Source organism: Elaeis guineensis, chromosome 4, assembly GCF_000442705.2.
Source record: "Elaeis guineensis isolate ETL-2024a chromosome 4, EG11, whole genome shotgun sequence".
NCBI lineage: Eukaryota > Viridiplantae > Streptophyta > Magnoliopsida > Arecales > Arecaceae > Elaeis > Elaeis guineensis.
The window spans coordinates 15,499,626-15,521,359 of record NC_025996.2 but is presented as its reverse complement, the minus strand read 5'-3'; the positions used below and the strand labels follow the sequence as shown (position 1 = coordinate 15,521,359).

The 21,734-nt window shown below is 37.8% G+C and overlaps 1 protein-coding gene across 1 annotated transcript; it reads left to right on the top strand.

Annotated features, from left to right (window-relative positions):
* Positions 1-8,089: 8,089 nt before the first annotated feature.
* LOC105043715 (peptidyl-prolyl cis-trans isomerase FKBP20-2, chloroplastic) lies at positions 8,090-20,649 on the top strand. Its single transcript, XM_010921379.4, has 7 exons — positions 8,090-8,314; positions 8,458-8,521; positions 8,621-8,853; positions 16,388-16,497; positions 17,906-18,014; positions 18,094-18,170; positions 20,381-20,649. Exons 1-7 carry the CDS (start codon positions 8,272-8,274, stop codon positions 20,498-20,500), a joined length of 756 nt encoding a protein of 251 aa, XP_010919681.2. The 5' UTR covers positions 8,090-8,271; the 3' UTR covers positions 20,501-20,649.
* The last annotated feature ends 1,085 nt before the right edge of the window (positions 20,650-21,734 follow it).

Sequence of the window (21,734 nt, the reverse complement as noted above, 5' to 3'; positions counted from 1 at the left end):
AAAATATATAGTTAGCTTTGCCCTGTTAAGGTGGTCTATGAACAATACATGACCCTCTGATCTCATGAGGGCCGGCCGGGCCGTGCATTGATTCATTTAAATTAGAGAAGGTTGTCTTCTCTGTTGGACTTCACTGTCATGACTCATTCAAGAGAAGAATCTGATTAAAATGGAAGAAAGATCAAATGGAAAGAAACAAAAGTCGGTATGAACAATGGGTAATGAGATGAGACTGTCGGCCCTCGGCAGCTCTTTTAATTTGTTTGTCAAACATGAACTGCCAGTACTTCTCTATATTCTACCAGCTTAAACAAATCAAGGTAAGTTTTGGATTCATGCAATCTGCAAATTGTTTGATAATGAGATTGATTGCGATGTGGGTCTGCTGAGCGATCGAGATTAGTTTTGGAGGTTCTGGAATTGTCGTGTTTTATGAAGTGGATGCAGCTGAGGCAAAGGGTAAGAAGATTTCGCTTTCTCCATTGCAGAATTGTTATTTATATCCACTATAGTGCAGATGCAGACATGGCCTCGCAATATTTTGTGTGGCAAATCCAGTGGTGACCTTGCCACCCTTTTACTAAAAAAATAAAATATGAGAGATTTTTTTTTTAATTTTTATTTTTAATCAGAGAAGCTTCTTCTCAGCTGCCGGATGGCTCCTAATTAATTATAGCGCTGCAAGACATTAAATAATCCGATTCAAGAGTTAGAGAATACTGAAACTTTTCTGATCATGGATGAAATAAACTTATCTGGTCTACTGAAATTATGTCTTAATTTGAGGATTCCAATTTATTTTATATGTGGAATGGCATCTTCATACATATAAACTAAAGAAAATTTGGGTGGAAGAGTATCCAACCGTCGCACCGCCAGCCTACCTTTACCCTCTGACAAAGGATTCACAGCTGTGACCGAACCCATGCTTTTCTGGTTGGTCAATTCACAACGAGTCCTTTCAAAGCTTCAACCAGGGTGGATGTTGGTCTAAAACAGGTGGCGATGGGTCCTTGAATTGGAGTCGGAAGTCTAAAACTACATCGACAGGCCTTGGATTGGATTCATTAGTCTGTAAAACCCATGTTCTTTCTACTCAATCAAAGCAGAAGGTGACATGCAGTGTCTTCAAATCCCAGGACGGCAGGATCAAAAGCCACTCTAATCTCTCCTGCTCCTTGGTCAGCATCTTCTAAGTTGAATTGAAGTCTTCCAATTATGTTTGGTTAGTATGGACTGGATAGCTCTATATCTCATACTCATCTAAAGATTATGTTAGGATTTGACGCCTCGAGATTCAGCCCACATTGAGCCCACAGCGAGGTTTGCGGTGAAAAACGGAGTCCAACGAGATCAAGATCACCTGAATCGGAGCTCGGATGGAGGAGATACGAGCTTTTAAAGTTGGCACGAGAATCGAGACGGCGGAGGACCGCCGGCGACCGGCGGCGGGCGGCAGCGGCGCGGCCGCAGGCGGCGGTGCGCGGGACGCGCGTCCCAGGCCCGTGTGGGACGCGGGACCCAGGCCCGCGCAGAACGCGCGACCCAGGCCTGCGCGGGACGCGCGTCCCAGGCCCAGGCCCGCGCGGGACGCGCGACCCAGGCCCAGGCCCGCGCGGGACGCGCGACCCAGCGGCCTGCTGGCCCATCCCCGGTCCACCGTGGATCGGATGGTCCACGGCGCGGCCTGTGGACCGCGTGGGCGTTTCCCACGCGTTTCTCGCGGTCCACGGCACTATTCTGTGGACCGAAGCGCGATCCAACGGCATGGGTGGTTTCCGGTCTTGATCCGACGGTCCAGGGGGATTTTGGCTTTGTTTAGGATTCCTAATCCTTCTCTAATCTAAGGATAAAAAGGCCTGAGAGACAAACAGAGGGTTGTGGTTTTTCGGTTTTCTTGCCGCCGTACGAACCGAGAGGAGAGAGAGGCGTGAGGCGCCGTGAGAGAAGGAGCAGGAGGCTCCTGGACAGCGGTCGCCAGGCTCTTCACGGGTTCAGGGGGGTCTCCAACAGAGAGAGAGCTTTTGTAAGGGGAACTTCATGTGAGAGACAATTGGGTGTACAAGGGTTGAGGGTGAGGTCTCCTCTTGTAAATTTTTCTTTTCATAGTGAAGTTTGCATGCTCCGTGGAGGCGAGCCCTTTTGTGGCTGATCCACGTATTTTGATTGTTTTTCCTTTTGTTTTATTTCTTCTTTCTTCCTGCTGCATCGCGTAGTACTGAAAGGGTCTTGGGAGGTGGTGTCCTGGCCAGACATCCACCCAACAGATTATTCTCTCTCCCTCTCCAGAAGTTAGGCCAAGCTGGAACATCAACAAGATACTTGAGCTTAGGAAAAGAATAAGCATTGAAATATCGATTAACTTCATTTTCCCCCCTTTGTTTCGTGTGTGTTATATCCTAATCAATTAGACATTGAAGATAGATTTGGCCACATATGGTTATAACCATGGAATACTGTATCACTCCATACCGGACATACTATACCATACTATAGTGGTCTCATACCGATATACCATCTCGGAGCGTACAGACATTATCATATCATACCGAGCTGCATACCGATATTAAGCAGGATTTTATCGGTATGGGATCTGGTACTCAGATAACGAACCTTGGTTATAACTATGTATACAGGGCCACATAATTTGTTTTAAGATCAACATGTTATTGGCATGTGCAATGCACCTGAGAGGGCACATGGATGCTGTCATCTTTCATCCAATTAAAGATTCTTTTATAAACCTAAAAAAGTATACTCCCAATTTTTTTTTTTTTTTACAAGTGCACTTTCCTCGTTTCTGTCTTTTGAAGAGAGATAGGACTAAATCAAACTTTCTCTTTCTAATAAAAGAGTATTACAGACATGACAGATGAAGCAATTGTAATTACTAATAGATAATATAGGATTAGGGGAGTTTTCACTATAATATAATTAAGAGATAAGCTCAAGCCATATAATATTAAACCCTACACCGTGATCATGGGAGATTATGGTGTTTAACAATCAAATAAATACGAATCATCAATGCTGATGTTGCTTAGATCTTACAACTAGCCATCAGGGAAATAGTTTCAATATAGCTTATTGCACAGTGGTGGAAGAGGTGTTGTTGTTTTGTCTCATGTTTCCTCAAAAGTCTAAATAATAACAGTAAAACAAAGAATGAAAATAAAAAGATATGCATCAGTTGTGATTAATGAATTTGGCAAACTGATGAATTGTTTCTAAAGGGGAACTAAACAAAGGACAGATGGAAATTTGAATATATTCCTCACTTGGAGTTGAAGATTCTGAATATGGATGCCCAGAATTGAAGCCTTCGACAGCAAAGACCATGTGAAAATGTGTCATCGCATTGGTTGCACAAACTTTTCTGCACATAGGAGTTAATAAGCTGGGGTATGTATGCACGAGGACAAGAATAATATGAAAAGAAGAATGGTCAGAATTATAATCATTTTTCAAATAGAAAACATAAGGTTAATATAGTCATCTTTTCTAGAATACTAAGATCTTTGGACACAAAACGGACCGGTGAGGGAAAGCTGCAAAATAAATAAATAATCTAGTACACATAATATTCATCAGATAAGGCCCTGTTGTTTTATAGCCAAGTGGACCGTCAGGAGATTCTGATATTAGATATTTCATTTGCGCCTGGTATTTAGTATAATTTAGTTGCCTCGATCGCCCGTAGGGCAAGGCATTAAAATAGGCTGCTTATGTCCATACGAGATCCATCTAGGATCCGATTTCCAAGAACTGAACAAAACAATCACAGGATCCCTTAAATCCAAAAGACAATGAGTATTCTTCCTTGAATTTGTGGCGGTGAGACTTTTGGCCCCACAGCATATAAATTTATTATTATATGCCAATCAATGGAAGTCGATATGAAATCAGACCGCATGCAAATTTTTGTTGCCCGTAAGGCAACATGCAAATTTCACTTACTACTATATTTTAATTTTTTTTATACACATATATGCTTCTAAATATTTAAATTTATATGAATAATTTTTTAAAATTAATTTTTATATTATGAAATATTTATTTTATATATATATATATATATATATATATATGTATATATATGTATGTATGTATACCCACGCGCAAATGCTCCTTCTTCTTCTTTTTTTTTTTTTTTGTGGTACATGCATACACCATCTAACTCAGTGGTTTAATTAAAATTGTCACGCCCCAAATTCGGGACCAGCCATACTACCAAGGGATGGAGTCCACGATAACACGAAGTCAATCCATCATAATCATCTAAAATCCGTCAAATAAAAACATTCAATTTCATTATTCATCAAATAATCGAACCAATATTAGTCCAGAGCATCTAAATCCAAAAGTAAGTACCAACCTAAATCTCAACATTCATAAATAATTATAAATCCGTGATTATAAAATAATATAAACTTCTGCTGTCAAATTTTCAAGCTTGCTATGCAGATCTTTAAGCTTGGATTCCTTTTGCCGATCCTAACCTTATTCCTCTGTTCAAACAAAAAGAATATGAGCTACACTAGCCCAGTAAGTAGAACTTGCGCTTCCTTATTGGATCAAATATAAGTTTTTCATGATAATATAATATTTAAAAAATAACAGATAATACAAAATAAAGTATTTCATAGAGCATATAATAAAACAAGTTATAAACTCATCATGCATGCATAAATCATGTATATTTCACAATCATGAATCGTAAAGTATTTTCATCATGTATTCATGTCATATTTCAAAACATTGCTCACAGATATTCATGCTAAGGTCATTATTATACCCATGACAGGACCATGTTTCTTAATCGACAGAATTCTTAATTCATGTGCCAACTTTATACCCGATGGCAGGGCCATGTTTCGTGTGGATGCTAGCTCCGGATGTCGACCTTTCCGAAAGAATTCATTCATAGCCATCTGAGAGCCTTTGAAATCATTATATCCTTTTTCTTGAAGCATACATATACATAGATGGAAAAACAATAAAATTCATGCTTCATAATCATGCTATTTTCATAAGACATATTCATAAAATCAACGTTCATAATAAAACATGCTTTTTCATATCAGATATGTCGATCCTTATTTTATGAAAAATTATGATTTCATCAATAGTAATTCTTTGCATAAAAACATGATCATTTAAAAATAAATAAGGAGCATAAGATCTACTTACCTCATTCATCTTAGATCTTCAGACTTCGTTAGAAGAATCAGCTAATCCTATTTAAAATATCAAATCATCATCAATTTCTATTCCATGAATATAATATGATTAAATTATAAAGAAAGAGGACTGTTGATCAGATGTGTCGGACCATCCAGATACTAGGGTAATTCAGAATCTCTGATCTGAGGGTCAGATTCAAGTGACTTGACCAAGAAATCGTAAAGCACAGATCGAATTAAGATCAAGATCAATCAATAGGATTCTTTAATAATGATTTTGAAAAATACTTGATATGGTCAAATGAGGTTGACATACAGCACGGATATCAAAGCAACTTCGGATCATCTTATTAGAGTCAATATGAGCCTCTAAAAGATGAAGGTATAACTCGATACAGGATTCATAAACCTTCTTAGAGAGAGAAAGTTGGTCATGAGAGAGAAAGTAAAGAGAGAAAGTGGAGAGAGAATCTTGAGAGAGAAAATGTAAAGAGAAAGTAGAGAGAAAAGTCCAATTCTAGAGAGAGAAAGACTTAAGAGAGAGATGAGAGAAACTTTCTCTCATGTGTATTATTTATTATTATTATTTTTTTTTTCTTTTTTTTCTTTTTTTTTTTTTTTTCTTTTCTTTTCTTTTTTTTTCCTTTTCTTTTTTCCGTGGCCTTCTTTGGCCGAAACAGGGGACCTAGAGGTCCCCTTGTCTTTGACTGGCCATTCACGGCCGTACTTTGCCCGACGGTGGCCAGCGCAAGGGACGACCCTCCCGAGTTCGGAGAGGCCAGAGCCGACGGTCGGCGGTGACCGTCGGCGCCTTAAAAACCAGGAAAAAGGGAGAAGCCGAACAGAGCTTCCTTCTCCGACGAAATCCGACGACTCCTGTCGCGGCAGTCATACCCACCAGCACGGGAAAGAAAGGAGGAAGAGGAGGAAGGACTTACCACAGCCTCCGATGACCCCACCGGCGTGAAATCGCAGCGAGCACGAGTCGAGGGGCCGCGGCTTCAATCGAAAAAATCGGAGAAGAACTCCAGCGATCGTCGGTGACTGTTGTGTCCTCTCTTAGAGGAGAGGAGGGGGGTTCTTATAGGGCTCGTCCTAGGGTCTTTTAATGGCCCTAGGACTCTGATTCCGATCGGGATCAGGGAAGGAGAAGACTCCGATTAGGAGTCTTCTTCCCCCTCTCTTTTTTTTTTTTTTTTTTCTAGGTGGGCTTATTGGGCTTTTGGCCCATCGGGCTGGGTTATCACAAAAATAACTAAAATATCTTTTATAGATAGGTATATAAAAATAATATTTATAAAAATATATACTTATGAATAGTAATTTTGCAAAAATCTTTATATAATTTTATATATTAAGAAGCATATACACTCGTATTTTAACAGTGGGATGTAACATTTCGCGTTACACAAATTCTTGAAAGATGCTTTTTCGCGAAATAGGAACCGGAGAAGTTGGGATATACGCATTTGAACCAATGAAAAATAAGTGCTGATGGCATGTATACCTTCTAAAATGGAAACCCATCCTTCCGCAATCTTTATTTATTAAAAAAAAAAAAAAGCAAGAAGAAGGGTAAAGCAATTTCTTTTTTTTTTGCATGGCTAGGAAAACAACGCGAAATAAGAAGATCGCGAGAGATCAACAAATTGACGCAGGCTTTCTTTTAAAATAGCATATAGTGCTAATGGAACTGACTCAAGCAGCAAGCACCAGAGAAAATAGAACTTAGAGAAGATTAAGTCGATCTGACATAACATGGAGTTTTGAGTTCGAAGACGGGCAGCGGCATCAAGAAAAAATGTGTCGGCAATCACAAGCCACCAGAAGAAGTGAGAAACTACTTATCAGAGGAACTAAACAAGACCCACTGGAAGGATCACAAAGGAAGCCTAGCAGACGAGATTTTGTCGGAAATTGCAGACAAGAAGACAGATGGAGCAGCCGTAGATGAAAGCAACAGAAATAGAAAGCCGTGTAAGTCTCTCTAGCCAGATAATGAGGGTCTCAGGCCTGGCCAGCTTCAAAGGAAAGGTTTCTGACGCACCACACGCACACACACTTCCAAAGAATGAGGATCTCAAAAAGTGGATACAGGCCTGGCCCAGTGGAAAATAAAGCTATGAAAACAATTAATGTGAGATGGCAAAAGGATACAGAGACTCTGACCATTTTTTGAGTTGTTAAAATGGGTTCTGCGCCACGGCTATCATTTTAATTCTGGTGAAGAACCATATACAACTGAAACTAAAAGACTCTTCAAAGTATGTGAACGAGAGGATACGATGATTGCTGACCAAAAGGATCGGTCAGAGATGTGACACCTATAATCTATCATCTTAGATCTACTCCACATCTCCTAGTAAGTAATCAAGATATAAGAACGGTGTCATAACCATCTTCATTATGGCACACAAGTCAGCTCAACGAAATCACAGCAGCTAGTAAAATTAAGATGTGCTTTTATAGTATTGCCTAATGAAAAAAATTCATATAGAGCATGATGTTGAATTCTGTACAGAATGTGCAACAAAACCCTGCAACTCCTAGAACTTATAAGAGACATATAGATAATCTCCATATTCCATGAAACAGAGAAAAAGATCCAACACTAAATCCAGTTCAAACAATACAGGCCTTGGCCCACAACGCTACCGCATTTCATAGTGCCACATGCCATTGGACCGGAAAAAAAAAAAATCGGAGATTTGTATTTAAAAATCATTAATTTATTTTAATAAACATGAAGATGGTAATGATTTTATTCTCATTATAATAACTGGTTACCTGGAGGCATCACCGGTCTAAGCAGCACCCAATTCTAATCAAACGGCCAGCGCAACCCATCAGCCCAATTGGAGGCGCCATCACGGCCCAATTGGAGACGGGAAGGGGATAAAAGTCGCGAAGAGCTTGTTGCTGCGAGTGTCCAAGGAGAAGCAGGCTTGCAGCTGGAACTACAGCCCCCTTCCGTCCGCTGCGAAGGGCGGAAGAAACGAGTCGGCGGAGATAACGCCGGATGCCGCCTCCATCCGTAGCCTAACACTTTACAAAGAAAGGGAAAAAAATAAAAGAAAAGAAGAGAACCATGCAGATTATTTCTTCTCCTTCTCTCTTACCTTCACCTCCCAGTACGTCCCTCTTTCCCTCCGTCTTCCCATATAAATATCTATCTTTCTTTCCTTTTTGTGGGTTTGTTCTGGGGACACGGATTTTCTTGTTTGGCGCAAATTGATATAGTTCTTGGTGTTCTTATCCAATTTCCATGTCGCAGGAAAATTTCTACCCGTAAAGATCGACATTGGTTCTCCTAAATTCCAAAAGAAACAAGCGCAATGGTAAAGAAATCCTCATGGTTCGCACAATTTGATGATTCTTGGTGTTCTTATAGTAATTGACTATGTTGAGTGTTTGCGTGATTTGTTTGTGAGAAATAGTTTCTTGGGGGGCGAAGAAAGGAGTGTCAGTACGTGGAATGGGAAGGATGGCAGAAGCCGGAGAGCTATCATTGCGCTTTCGTTTGTTTATTCGGGCTTCATGGTGGCATTATCTGCCTCTGGGAAGGTGAAAAGTAAGAGCCCGTATGATGAGAAACGCTTGTTGGAGCAGAACAAGAAGATGCAAGGGGCAAACAATGCACCCGAGGACTTCCCAAATTTTATTAGAGAAGGTAAACTAGAGAATTAGTATTAGTAGATAGCACGACTCATATGGGTTAGTAAAACACTATTAACTGCCAGCTTTTTGAGGGATATTTACCTTTTGATCCATAAATTTTGGAGCTTTTCATGTGCTAGAGCGCATTTAACTAGCTTCTTAAGTTCATTTGGATCTTCAAGACCACTGATCTCAGAAATTGATTGGCACATATTATTGGAATAGTGACAGGAGGGATGGATCTTCCTCGTACTCATTTTTCTTGGATGTTTTCGCTTTAGTTTGTAAATTTGATTCTATTGTTACAAATATAACTCGGAACTTAAGATAACTTTGTCTAATTGTTAATATGAAGTTTCTGAACAAGGAAAATCTGCACACCTTTGGACTTCTTAGCATATTTTGCTTCCTTTCAAATTGCCAGCAACTTTTTTTTTTTTTTTTCCAGACTTGGATGAATCAAACATCCAGGCAGGTTTAGCACAAGAGTTAATGCCCTAGGGCCTGCACCAAGATCATTTGGCTGGTGTAGTGCTAATTGACATTTTTTTTCTCTTATCATGACATGTTATCCTTTAGAAAACATATGATGCTTCAATACTTCTGGAAATAGCATTCGTGGCATCATAAACTTGTTCATGTTTTTGCTTGTTCATTTATTCATGAGTTTATTTAAAAAAGGTTAGACACAGAGGCAACATGCATAATATCATGGCTCTAAATGGAAACACAGAGGTTGATGTGCATCATTTTGTTATCTCTGGTGAAATCTAGAGCCAAAGGCTTCATGAATTTCAGTTGTTAAGTTACAAACTTGAGTCCACAAAGGAAGCATTACTTATTTTGTCTGTTAAAGGGAATGCTCACATTAGTCAATTTAATTATTACCCTTTATCTTTAATATATTTGTCAAATGTGCTAATACCCAATATCTACAGAACTAACTCGAGCCACTTGGGTCGGGGCTTACCGTACCAAATCAATGCAAAACTAGGATGGTTTTGCAAGTTAATTCATGGCAACACGTAAACTAGTCAAAACTGGTACAAACCACGTAGAATTGCCCAATTCGGACCTGTAACACCTCAATTCAATTGGGCCAAACCAATCAAGGTTATAGATACCCTCCCCATCCCCCCTAAACTCTATCCTGAATTCTCCTTCCCCACTTCTTTCTTGCTCACTCTCCTACTTTCTCTCTTTATCTCTCTCTCTCTCTCTCTTACTTTCACTCTCACTCTCACCTTGACCAGCTTCTTGCTAACAATCTTTGCCTCTGAGACCTTCTCCACCACCTCCAATACCCACTCCATCGGTGAACCACCTAGAAGCCCCCCATTTAGTCGCTCATACCTGACACATGTTGTCATGGTCTGTTGTATCATCCCATACTACCTGGTACAAGGTATGACATATCTTATCAGTACGTTGTCTCATACCGTACCAACACTCAATATGTTATCTCGTATCATACCGAACTGCGTACCAACACTGTAATATGATGGAATCAATATGGGGTTCGGTACTAAGATGGCTAATCTTACCCATGACAGTGATGGTTTCCTCCACACCCACCACAATCATCATCTCTAGTAGCCATTGGTAGGATGTTGGACCACCTTTCCATCCACCCTTTCTCTCACTAGATCTAAGAAAAATCCTAGATTGGTTGAATCAGAACTTGACTGCATTGGCATGTATATTGTGTTAGTATGGTATGGTACTATATGATACCAACCTAGTACTTGACTAGCATGGGTCACAATATCAATTTCACGAATCTTGTTAATACCTTTAAGAAGGGACATAATTATCATTAAATTCATTTAACTATTATCTATTTATTAAAGGTAAGTAACACAAGAACAAAATGATGGTTGCTTTTCTTTACCTTGGAAAATGTTTATCCCATTCATCAATTGGCAAAAGTGTAAGCCCTCATCTTTTTTTTGAGAGAGAGAAAATGGAGGAAGCAAGAAACTTCCTCCTATTTATTAAAGTCATTATGTACAAGAGTGGAGAAGACAGGAAAGATGATTGATAGGAAACAAGTAAGAAAGGCCAAATACAACATAATTGGTCCACTTTAGTGAAAGGATTGTTGCACCAAAGACCCTTGGTTGATGCACAACTAAGCATGACCCTCCATCAATATCTTAGAACACAAGTACTCCCAAGAATGGAATGTGTGAGGTGTCTTTTGAAGAACAATAAATGGATGGATTCTTCTTGGTGAAAATTCTTGCATTTCTTTCTTTCCAAATCTCCCAACATAGAGCCACACAAGTGTAAACCCTCATGAGCATTAAACATTGACCTTTTGGTAGATGCCTCAATATTATTATCCTCGCCTTGCCTTTAGATGTGAGCTCTTAATGTTTAACCGGTGTTTTATATTCCAAAATTGGAAAATGATGAAAAAGTAATTTGCAAGACAACATGCCTATGATTGCATCAAGTATCAATTTTACTAAGTCCAAAAACTTCCATTTCTCCAAAAGAAAGTCATTTTATTGTGATTAATGTTCAAAGATACTATCTTGTTGTGCTTTACTTACTAAGATGGACCATGTGCTAGCATGATACTGTAGATTTTGTCTTAGTATCCAAATGTTAAAAATGCATACATCAATCTCCTATCAAACTGCATGGTTAGACTATCACAAAGCAAGCACCTCTTAGTGGCACATAGAGCTTGAAGATAAAGCCCATGTCTGCCAGGTTGTCAGGAAGATGACAAATTTTTCCATTAAACAGGAGCAACTACTAATTGTGATGTTGCTGACAATTATGTTACGATGAGGCATAGCTGGAGCTGGAGATCTGATATAAGATAAATGAGTCATATTGAAGTCATCGTGGTCATCCTGCGTGTCCCTTCTAACAAGATGAGCACATCATGGAATGATACATGCACCTAATTATTTCCATTGGTTAGTTTAGCGTCAGGCATCCATGTGTTACATGATGGTAGCAGCAAGCAGCCATAACAGTAGAACTTGACACCTGGGTGGATACAAGGCAAGAAGCAGACTTGGAGTAACATAAAGGATCAAAGGAATCAGGTTCTTCATTGAGCTTACTAACCCAAAATGGGAGAAAATAGGAGTAAGAAATTATTAATCAACAAGGCTCATATAGGAAAGATCATATTGAAGCCTAGAAAAAAAATTTGCAAACCAAGAAAGAAAGTAGACAGACATGCGAAATGGGTGAAAAAACTACCACCTAGAATCAAGTGAAAAAGTTTTAAGAGAGATTTAAGACACTAAACTTGTGTCAAAGAAGGTTCTGGAAGAAACATGAAATGGAGCATTTAAACTTAGACAAAATAAATACAAAGGGCATAGAAAGTCTTTTGAATAAAAAAGAGTACATTGAGTTTGAGTGAATTTGGATTCATTCAAGTCATATAAAGGGCATATCCTGCAGAGGAATTAGTAAAACTCAAACAAAAGAGCAAAGAAAACCTATTTTGAAAGATTGGATCATTCAGTTTCCCAGGCTCGAAGAAGCTATGACTTTTCTTGTTCAATACCATTTATTCAATTGAAAAGGTGTCCACTAACTCATAATAATCCGACAGCTGATGGCTGATTAAATACACTTTTACAAGCTCCCTGAAGGAGGCTGCCATGACCCTTGTCAGTGCTCAAACAAAGCACTCAAGAAACTCTTTTGTTTTCAGACAATAAGGTTGTTGGATACCAATTACTATATAGAGACATTAAAAATTGAACTTGGTATTGTTAAAAGAGATTGATCACTGACGCTGTAATTATCCCAGGTGTGTCTATCACAATGAGCCTATTTCAACTAATGCTTTACTAAGTCTGGTGGCAAGTAAAGAAAGTTGCATGTGTGCGATAATTCCACAATTGAGGATGGTAGAAGAGTATGACCCTCAGATACAAAATGTGAATGCAATAAACAACTAAAATATATGGAACTATTCCATTTGTATTCTTTAACTTAAAATTTGTGAATGCAAGTCAGCATGCTAAAACTTGTTATCCTCATTTCTCTTGATTCTTCCAAGTCCAGGGTAATTTTGAAGGGTTAGTCCCTGGTTGCATGAACTTAAATTGTGAACAATAAGGTAGGTTTCAGTACCAGTAGTTATACCTAGCTTTCATAGCATTACCCTAATGTTGCCTTGGCCAGGCACACTTGGCAGCAAATGTTAGAAAGTTGATATTAAACTAACCGCTCCAGTTAAAGTTCTGCTTGATCATTCCATACAACCTTCTAAACCAGAGTTGCATTCCAAATGTTAGATTAAGGGTTGGGTGGTGACAGTTCATTTAGTGCAATTACGTGTATAATAAATTTTGAATATCCATTTTCTTTTTATTTGCATTCACATGCTGAAAAGTCAATGTTGCATTCTTAACTTTCACTTAACACATGCACAATGGTTTGTGATGTTTTTATATCTGTTGGAATTCGGAGTTTGGTGCATGCATATGTGTTTCAAAACTTTATTTTCTAAATACCGTGATGGAGAATAAGATTAAAACACTTTTAATCTGAATTATGCATGCATGAAAACATAAAACTACATGGATCTATCTCATATGCTGAAATTAATATATGCTGAAATTCAGATTGTGATCAAATCACATACCTGTTTCGCAATCTTTTTCTTCGAATCTGGATCTGGAAGAGAAGAGGTTCTTTCTTAGCCGCACAAGTGTCCGGCCTCTGCAAGTATCCACTCAGGATCAACCTGGAATAGTCTTCTTTAATTTGAATTTTGGTTCTCCAAAATTCAGCCTGCTGAATTTGAACGAAGTCTGGATCGCGATCAACGCTTGATCCTCGATCTTCTTTTTCTCCTCTTCTCTAAGCTTTCTCCTTGCTTTGTGCTGTCACAAAAGACCAGCAACCAGCAGATGGTGGGGCGCCCAACACCTTGGGTGTGTGGAGCTTTGGGATGTCCCAAAGGTTGGGACGTGTGGGACGCCCAAAGGGAGAAGGGAGAAGGGAGAAGGGAGAAGGGAGAGGGAGAGGAAGAAAGGGCTTAGGAGGATCTTCTAGGCGTGAGACTTGCTGGTTTTGGATGCTCTAGGGACCTTAGGGGAGGTTTCTTTAGATAGGTACAAGGATTGAATTTTATTCAATTACATAATACAAGTCCTACTTGCATTGGGTTTCTATTAACTTAAGTTATCCAACTTATTTTAGGAGATCCTTTAGGCGCCAACAATTGGAGCCCTTGCACCCATAATTAGACACCCTAAAATACACCCAAGAGACGCCCCATAAGAGAACTAAAAATCCTCTAATCAATGGACACGCCCAATTGATCAAATCAAGGTGGCGTCCAAAAATAACTATCAAGAAAATTAATTAGCTTGCACCCTTAATATGATTCATAACCTTAGACATCCAACAATTGGAGTCTCATTATTCTTATTCATGTAAGTTATTAACAGGTAATTAAGTTAGAATTATCTTATCAAATCAGTAATTCCAACGAAAAAAGAAATTGGGTCCAATCATGTGCTAGCAAGGTTATCATGACCCAATGGGTTTCTCTAAATCTAATTGACACTTCATAAGCTCAATTACTTATTCCAGGCTTAATCTCTTTGTTGTGTGACCCTATAGGTTCAATTCTATCTGTTAGTGAGATATACAATGATCTCTATCATTGTATCATTGAAACTCTTTTCAATGGATCGAAACAATTTCACTCTAATTCAACAAGAATTATCGATCCAGAATAATCCTAATGAGCTCTCACAATCCACCAGTGACACCTAACAGTATGTAGTGACAATCCAGTAGAATTGAAATGAATCTTTAGGTGTAGTTAACGTGTAATTCAGTCCCTCTATCGTGAATCCCGACTAGATGGCAGTTAATGGATAAATCGTCAAACCTCAACATCAGTCATATGATAGATTCGATTAGCTCAAGTCCAGTTGTGACTTCTATGGAAACTCTTTTCCATCAATCATACTATTATGGTCATAGATTTTTGGACTTAGCCTTTCAAATCCCATAGGACTACTCTCTCTATCAAGATCGATAGATCCTATCTTGATGCACACATCACTCCTACAGTGGACCAACTGTCTCCAACATCTACTACAAGGGTCATTGAGACCCAAGTTTGTGTCAGTCAAACTTCAGCAGTCTCACTGCGAGTAGCAGTACCATCTCAAGTCAAAAGATCAGTTACACAACTACAGCATCGAGATAATCACTGACGATCGAATAAAAATCTAAGTGATCTCTCGTATGGTCACACTCAGTACTAGTTGTTCTCTGACAACCATCCGCATTTGTCTCCCTATGTCCTTACACAGTAGACTAGAGACTCATCTATCCTGAATGAAGCGATTTGTGCGTCAGTCTATCCGGATCTATCACCGTCCTTATGATGATCCTATGACTGGGAGCATTTAGAAATTAAATACATGTCTCTAATTCTCAACACTTTGAAATATGTATGGAAACTAATTCCATAGACGATTCAAGAACACATCACACTGGAATGAAAAAGAAATTATCCTTTTATTGATTATATCAATATATTAAGTACAAAATTATGTCCTAAAATTATTACAATGTATCAGTCATATTGGCTTCTAGGATATACATCTAATAATATCTTTATTACTCTTTTAAATTTTTAACCGAGCAGCAATCCAACATGTCGAGAAACAATTGGAATGGGTGTTTCGTATGTCAATGATGAATATATTATATGGTAAACTATTGGAGACAAAAAAAAGGAAGAGAAAACAAAGAAAGAAGGGATGACACACTCAAATTCATAAACTAAGCCAATGTATCTTTTTTTGTTTGGTGCTGGGAAATTGTTGGTAATAAGTTCCTAAAAAGGTGTATCATTTTAATATATGGCATCGCAAAAATGGGATTTGGGAAGTGTTGGGAATTTTAGCATAAATCAGTCAAAGTGGTCTGGAAGTCTGCACTCATCAGTCTGCATGGTCATGAGTACTTGGGATACTTTTGACCAAGTTTGCTTCCTGAAATCAGGAGACAGATTTCTAATTGAGTTGCTTGATTTAAATAGACCTAAATGAGACAAGTGGACTGCTTAAATGACCTTCTTTTGAATCCACATTTAGCCGGGCGAGTAGATTCCTCCTACCTAAAAATCATTTAAATAGCACAGGTGATGCTGATGGGAGTTATTTGATCATTATCTGCACAAATGATTCTGTAGAGGGACAATATTGAGAATTTTAATCTACATTCACACACCGCACTGGTCTTATTCACAGATATATATGTGGTCATCCACTAGTCATGGTTGAATAATATTCTCAATGATGGTATGAATACTATGATCTGCAATGGTATTAAAATATTTTTCTCTACAATCGTGTTAAAATATTTTTCTAAATCGTGTTATTTTTCTAAGTGTTATGGTGACTAATAAGTGATAATAGATGTGCAAAATTTCTGTGCTATACCTGTTCATTTTGTTTCTTCATCTAAATTTGATATGAAGGGACATTATTTCTGGAATCTATTAGACTAACTATTGCCCATGCAACATAATCCAGGTTTTCAAGTCAAAGTTGTGACATCTGATAACTATGTGAAGCGTGACTCTGGACTGATATATCTTGATATACAAGTTGGTAAAGGTGATTGCCCAAAGGATGGTCAACAGGTTTTTCCTTTCATTGTCTTGAAACATAATTTTATCATGCTTATTAATGTTGTTGATCAGAATGAAAGCAGTGCAACTTCGTGTTCCACAGACATATAAGGATGTCCTGTTCTCTTGCAGAGATGCTTTAAGAATTCATGTTGTGACTTTAATAATAATTCAATTTGCTTATTTTTATGTGTTAAGTGAGCCTACATATGTCACTTTTTCTTTCGAGGTGAAAGAAGACAGTGGCAGGGCCATAGAACTTGATAGAGCAGATGCAAAACTCCTTGATTTACATTAATGTGGAGCACTGGCCCCCCGTCATCACAGTACATGCCTTCTACTACCAGCTACTCATATAACAAAAGCCCCTCTTCCAAGTTGCAACTCCCCATGTCTTCTAGTTTCCTACATCAAGACCTCAGTTCTGATGGTCCTGCTGATCTTAAGTTCCTTAATTCAATCCTGTACCTGCAATAGCTGCCCCCCATCAGACAGTCCTGCTCGTCATTAAGTTTCTCGGACAAAACAAGTATGAGTTGGGGGGTGTGTGTGTGTCATAAGAGAAAAAAAGGTTAACATAAATGTAACACAGAAATCCTAAGGGTCTGTTAGATGCTGAAGTGTTGCTCTTCTGCTGCTCAAGAAAATATATTTCAGCCGATTGACCTGTCACTTCAGAACTGCTCATGTGTCAATTTTTGTTTTACTCCCAGTGCGGTGTACCTTGTGAAACAAAATCCTAAGGGTCTTTTTTGGATATTCCTACAGGATTAAGCTGAAATTCCCATAGGAGTTGGGTCTGGTGGTCCATCTAGCTCCCATTTTCTAAGAATCTGTCTAAACCTACCTCAGATCCTAGCCGTTGGACTGCATGAATAAAAAAAGGGACCTGTGGAGGTCTTGTTTCTCTTCCAATAGGTTTTAGGCTGGGTGGAGTTTGGTTGGTATAGGGCCATGCTTAAATGGACAGCCCAATCCATATATCCTACAGGATTTTCAGCCAGTCCTGTAGGAAAAACCAAACAGGCCTGGACAATTCCCTTCTTCACGAGCTCTTTATCCTGTCATTTCTTATTTGTCATGAGCTCAATGACTACCTTTCAAGTCCTTCATGGCTTGGCTATAATCCAAATTTCTGAGCCTATCGTTTTTTATTCTTTTGGAATTTTGAAGGTGCATATTGTGTACCTCATCCTTCAAAAAGTGGCTTGTACCGGACATAGTTGCCAAGCTATTGAAGAACATCTTCTAGCTGATGTTATAAATATCTGGGAATCAAACTTTTGAAGATAAATGGGCATTTTGACCTGTCTCTGTGATCTTTTCTAGATGTTTGGTTTAGAGATTCATTATTTTCATTTGTAAATTCTTCCCTTAGGGCTTAATGGAGGTAACTGAAGCTGGTTCCTTTGGATAATAGGTGACATTTCACTACATTGGTTACAATGAATCAGGCCGTCGTATTGATAGCACTTACCTGCAGGGGGCACCTGCCAAAATTCGGTTGGGCAATAAAGCATTAGTCCCAGGCAAGCCTATTGGGCCCAAGATGTTGAGTCAGTTTAGCATTTCTTTTACATTCACTAAATAAGATATAAGTAAATGCAGGATTTGAAGAAGGAATACGAGACATGAGACCAGGGGGGAAGCGAAGAATTATCATCCCTCCAGAACTTGGCCCTCCAGTAAGTCCTATGATGTTTTCTGTAGTTCTTATTCTCTGTTTTTCCATTGGATAAGTATGTGAGGTTGTTAAGCTGCCTAGCCCTGTGTATGCTAGTTTCAGGCCTGGCTCTACAGAATTCTTTTACATGGATGGTGTCTAAGTTGATACTTTCAGATTTTCTAGAACATTATAGATCAGATCTTTTAAGTAAATTGATGACATGCTACCATGAAAAGATTATTCTTCCATATATCAAGTACTGGTTTATATTTCAATCAGAATTTATAAGCTGCAAATGAACTATTTCGATCCATTTCCCTTTTCTCTTTGTCATCATGGATTTATTAATGCTTCAAACATGTGGCAATTCCACATAAATTTTCTCAAATGTGTTCCTTTAATTTTTAGAAGCCCAAACTGTGTGTGTGTGTGTGAAATTTACACAAGATTTTAGAAACTTGACTTATCAGAGATTGTTTCTGTTCACAGGAAGAACTTCTTGGTTGACAAAGCTTACTTAAAATTACACCAAAACAGCCCCATTTTGGGAGACATAACACAAACTCTTCGATTCAAGTTACCAGTCTAAACCAGCAACATCATGATTGATCATTCTGTTTGAGTCACAGCCATCAAACAGGAGTCAAAACACTTTTGGAACCGCATTTCACCTGATTGCAGCAATATATGTGTTTCTCGCATGAAATCCATAAGTATTCTACACTCATGCCTATAAACCTGAGGTTTTCTTTCATATTTTGGACAAGATTTGATCAGATATATGAAACAGACGGGCAAATGGAAGATCAAGGATTAGAGGAGGAAGAGGAAGGAATCTCAATGGAGCTTGCTCTAATAATCTATCTTCCATGTGGTTGATACAACTACTTACTGATGCCTAAATCTTTTCAAGGAGTGACCGTTTGTTGGTTAAAATTCCCAGAACAAAATCCCAAACGAGGAAGGTCAAAAAAAATATATTAATGAAAATTAGAGAGATAGGAAGAGCAGAAGGGATGAATAACAAGAGACAGAAGAGAGGAAGATGCATAATAGAGTGCACAGCTTGAACCCTTGGCTGTGCGTCTCCTTCTAATTTAGAGCTGGAAAGCTTGTTTCATGGGTGGAAAGCTGATAGAAGGCTGAAATATTTAATAGGAATCATCGCACTTTGTTTATACATCCATATTCATAGCCATGTTGGTTATCTCTCTCTCTCTCTCTTCTTCTTTTTTTTTCAAAAAGAAGAAAATAGAATTGTATAGCAATTAGCAAGCAATTGAAAAGGTTGCTGAATTTGGAGATTTGATAAGTTTTGAAGAGTGTTAGAGGTTCTGGCTGCTACCAGGAACAAAAGTGAAATAGTATGCAAGTGTTTGAGAAATTTTGCAGATTTATAAAAATTATGTTTTGGCATCAAGTTCTGGCCCACCAACCATAATATTTTGCAAGAAGTTTGCCTCCCTTAGGGTGTTAGGTTACAAATACTTCTAGTTTCGTTATGATATATGGTTTACTGAAATTAAACACTTACAGAGACTGGTATTTAATGAATCATACCATGATGTGTTCTCTGTATTCTCTTTTTGTTCAATTGTTATATTTAGAGTCCTTTTGTTATCATCACTTTTCACTGCTTGACATGCTCTCCAGAAACCAAGTAATCACACATGAAACAAACAATAGTATAAAATATTTCTGGCATTGATCAATGAATTCAATGTTTTTTAGTCTTAACCTAGTTACAAGCAGAAGTTACACGTTTTATCATTTTCTTGCTTTTCTTTTTTAATTTTTTTCCCTAGATGTTTTTCGAAAAATTCTCTCAAATTTTCTACATTTGGGAAGGATAATTCTGTATTGAACCGATTCTCATAAAGTTTATGCCTCCAGGCACTTTGATTTGATGAAAAAGTGCTCCCTAGTTTGCTGTGAGACCATTGTGAATAATATGTTGGGAGCATCTGAATGTAGAACTAAATTTTGACCATGACTTCATATGATTTTAAAATTGCAAGTCATGATTTTTGCAACCAAGTATTTGATTGTGTGGTGAAATCTCCTGAAACACCTAAATTCATGAAATTCAATATGTTCTATCTGGCAAACAAAACAAGGATTTACTGGAATAGTAATTTATGGATATAACTCAAGCAAGCAACTTTATTGGTTAACAGGTCTGATGCCAATGTCAGTTAAAAATGCTGATGATTATACTTTTCATTCCAGGTTGGACCTTCTACATTCTTCAGTGCCAAACAATTTGAAGTTTTTGATGTCGAACTGCTCAATGTGCAAGACTGTCAACGAAGAACCATAGTGTTTTACTCTGACGTGGTGTGCAACTGAGCAACCTTCATAATTTCCTCGATGGTTAAATAAAAGTCCTATCATGCTAACTAAATTCAAGTCAATCTATGAATCTTGCACTATAGATTGTATGTTACAGTTGACTGTAGAGATGATTCTTCCAAAAATTTAGAGATCTTTGGCAATCATGTTGCAAGGTGTATGAAGACTTATTGAGCATGGTTTCCATGCCACTGCTAGATTAGCAGCTGAAATTCTTATGATCATCTCCTCCCTCACACGTGTCCAACAAACACGGCATCAGGTGCAGAGAACCTCTAAATTGAGAATGGAAGGATTGGATAAATCATACAACCAGCAAATTTTATCAAAATTTTAAGTTTCTCATTGTGTAACTTGTCAACAATCCAAGGTCCGTTCTCTCAATTTTTGACCCACCGCTCATCTTGCCCAGCTTGTATTCTACGTTGTCACGTCCTAATCATTAAGATGACTAAATTGCACGAGTACTACCACCAGCATTTCTATTCATCATGGACATGATTTGATTTAGAGCTAAATCAGATACGGATCGAATATCATCATATTCATATTTATATTTATTTTATCTAATAAATATAAATACAGATATGAATATTATTCAAATATAAAAATTTATATCTATATTTATTTTAAATAAATATGAATAAAATTTAGATATTAAAAATATGAATATAATTATAGATATTATTTAGATAATTAAATTTTATGATTATAGAATCAAAGATATTATTAAATAGATGATAAATTAAATTAATAATATATTTATATAATTATATTTTTTAAAAAATTAATAAATATTATATAAAATTATATAAGATTATATATGAATTTGGATATTCGGATACGGATCGGATAATAGTTTATCCATATCCGTATTTATTTTTCTTTAACAGATATGGATATTAATCGGATCCTAAAATTTTTATTTATATTCAAATTGATTCAGATACGGAAATGGATCTAGACATTTTTATCTATATTCAAATTGATTCAGATACGAAAATGGATCTAGACGTATAATATTCATACCACTTTCATCCCATACCACTTTCATCCCTAATTTAGTTTGTTTGAGAAGAAAACATTTTGCATCATCTCTGCAATCAACGGGATCCTAAAGTCTACTATCTTGGGCTCATGTTCTAACTTGGTAAGCATGAAGTCCAAAAGGAAGAATAAACAGCAGACATGTACTCAAATTACTTGCTCCTGACTCTAATCACCAGTCTCC

Bases quoted from the DNA above. Each gene is read 5' to 3' on its own strand.
- LOC105043715 (XM_010921379.4), top strand. From the start codon at position 8,272: ATGCAGATTATTTCTTCTCCTTCTCTCTTACCTTCACCTCCCA. The intron at 8,315-8,457 runs GTACGTCCCTCT...TCCATGTCGCAG, and splicing joins TCTCTTACCTTCACCTCCCA to GAAAATTTCTACCCGTAAAG. The intron at 8,522-8,620 runs GTAAAGAAATCC...TGTGAGAAATAG, and splicing joins CAAAAGAAACAAGCGCAATG to TTTCTTGGGGGGCGAAGAAA.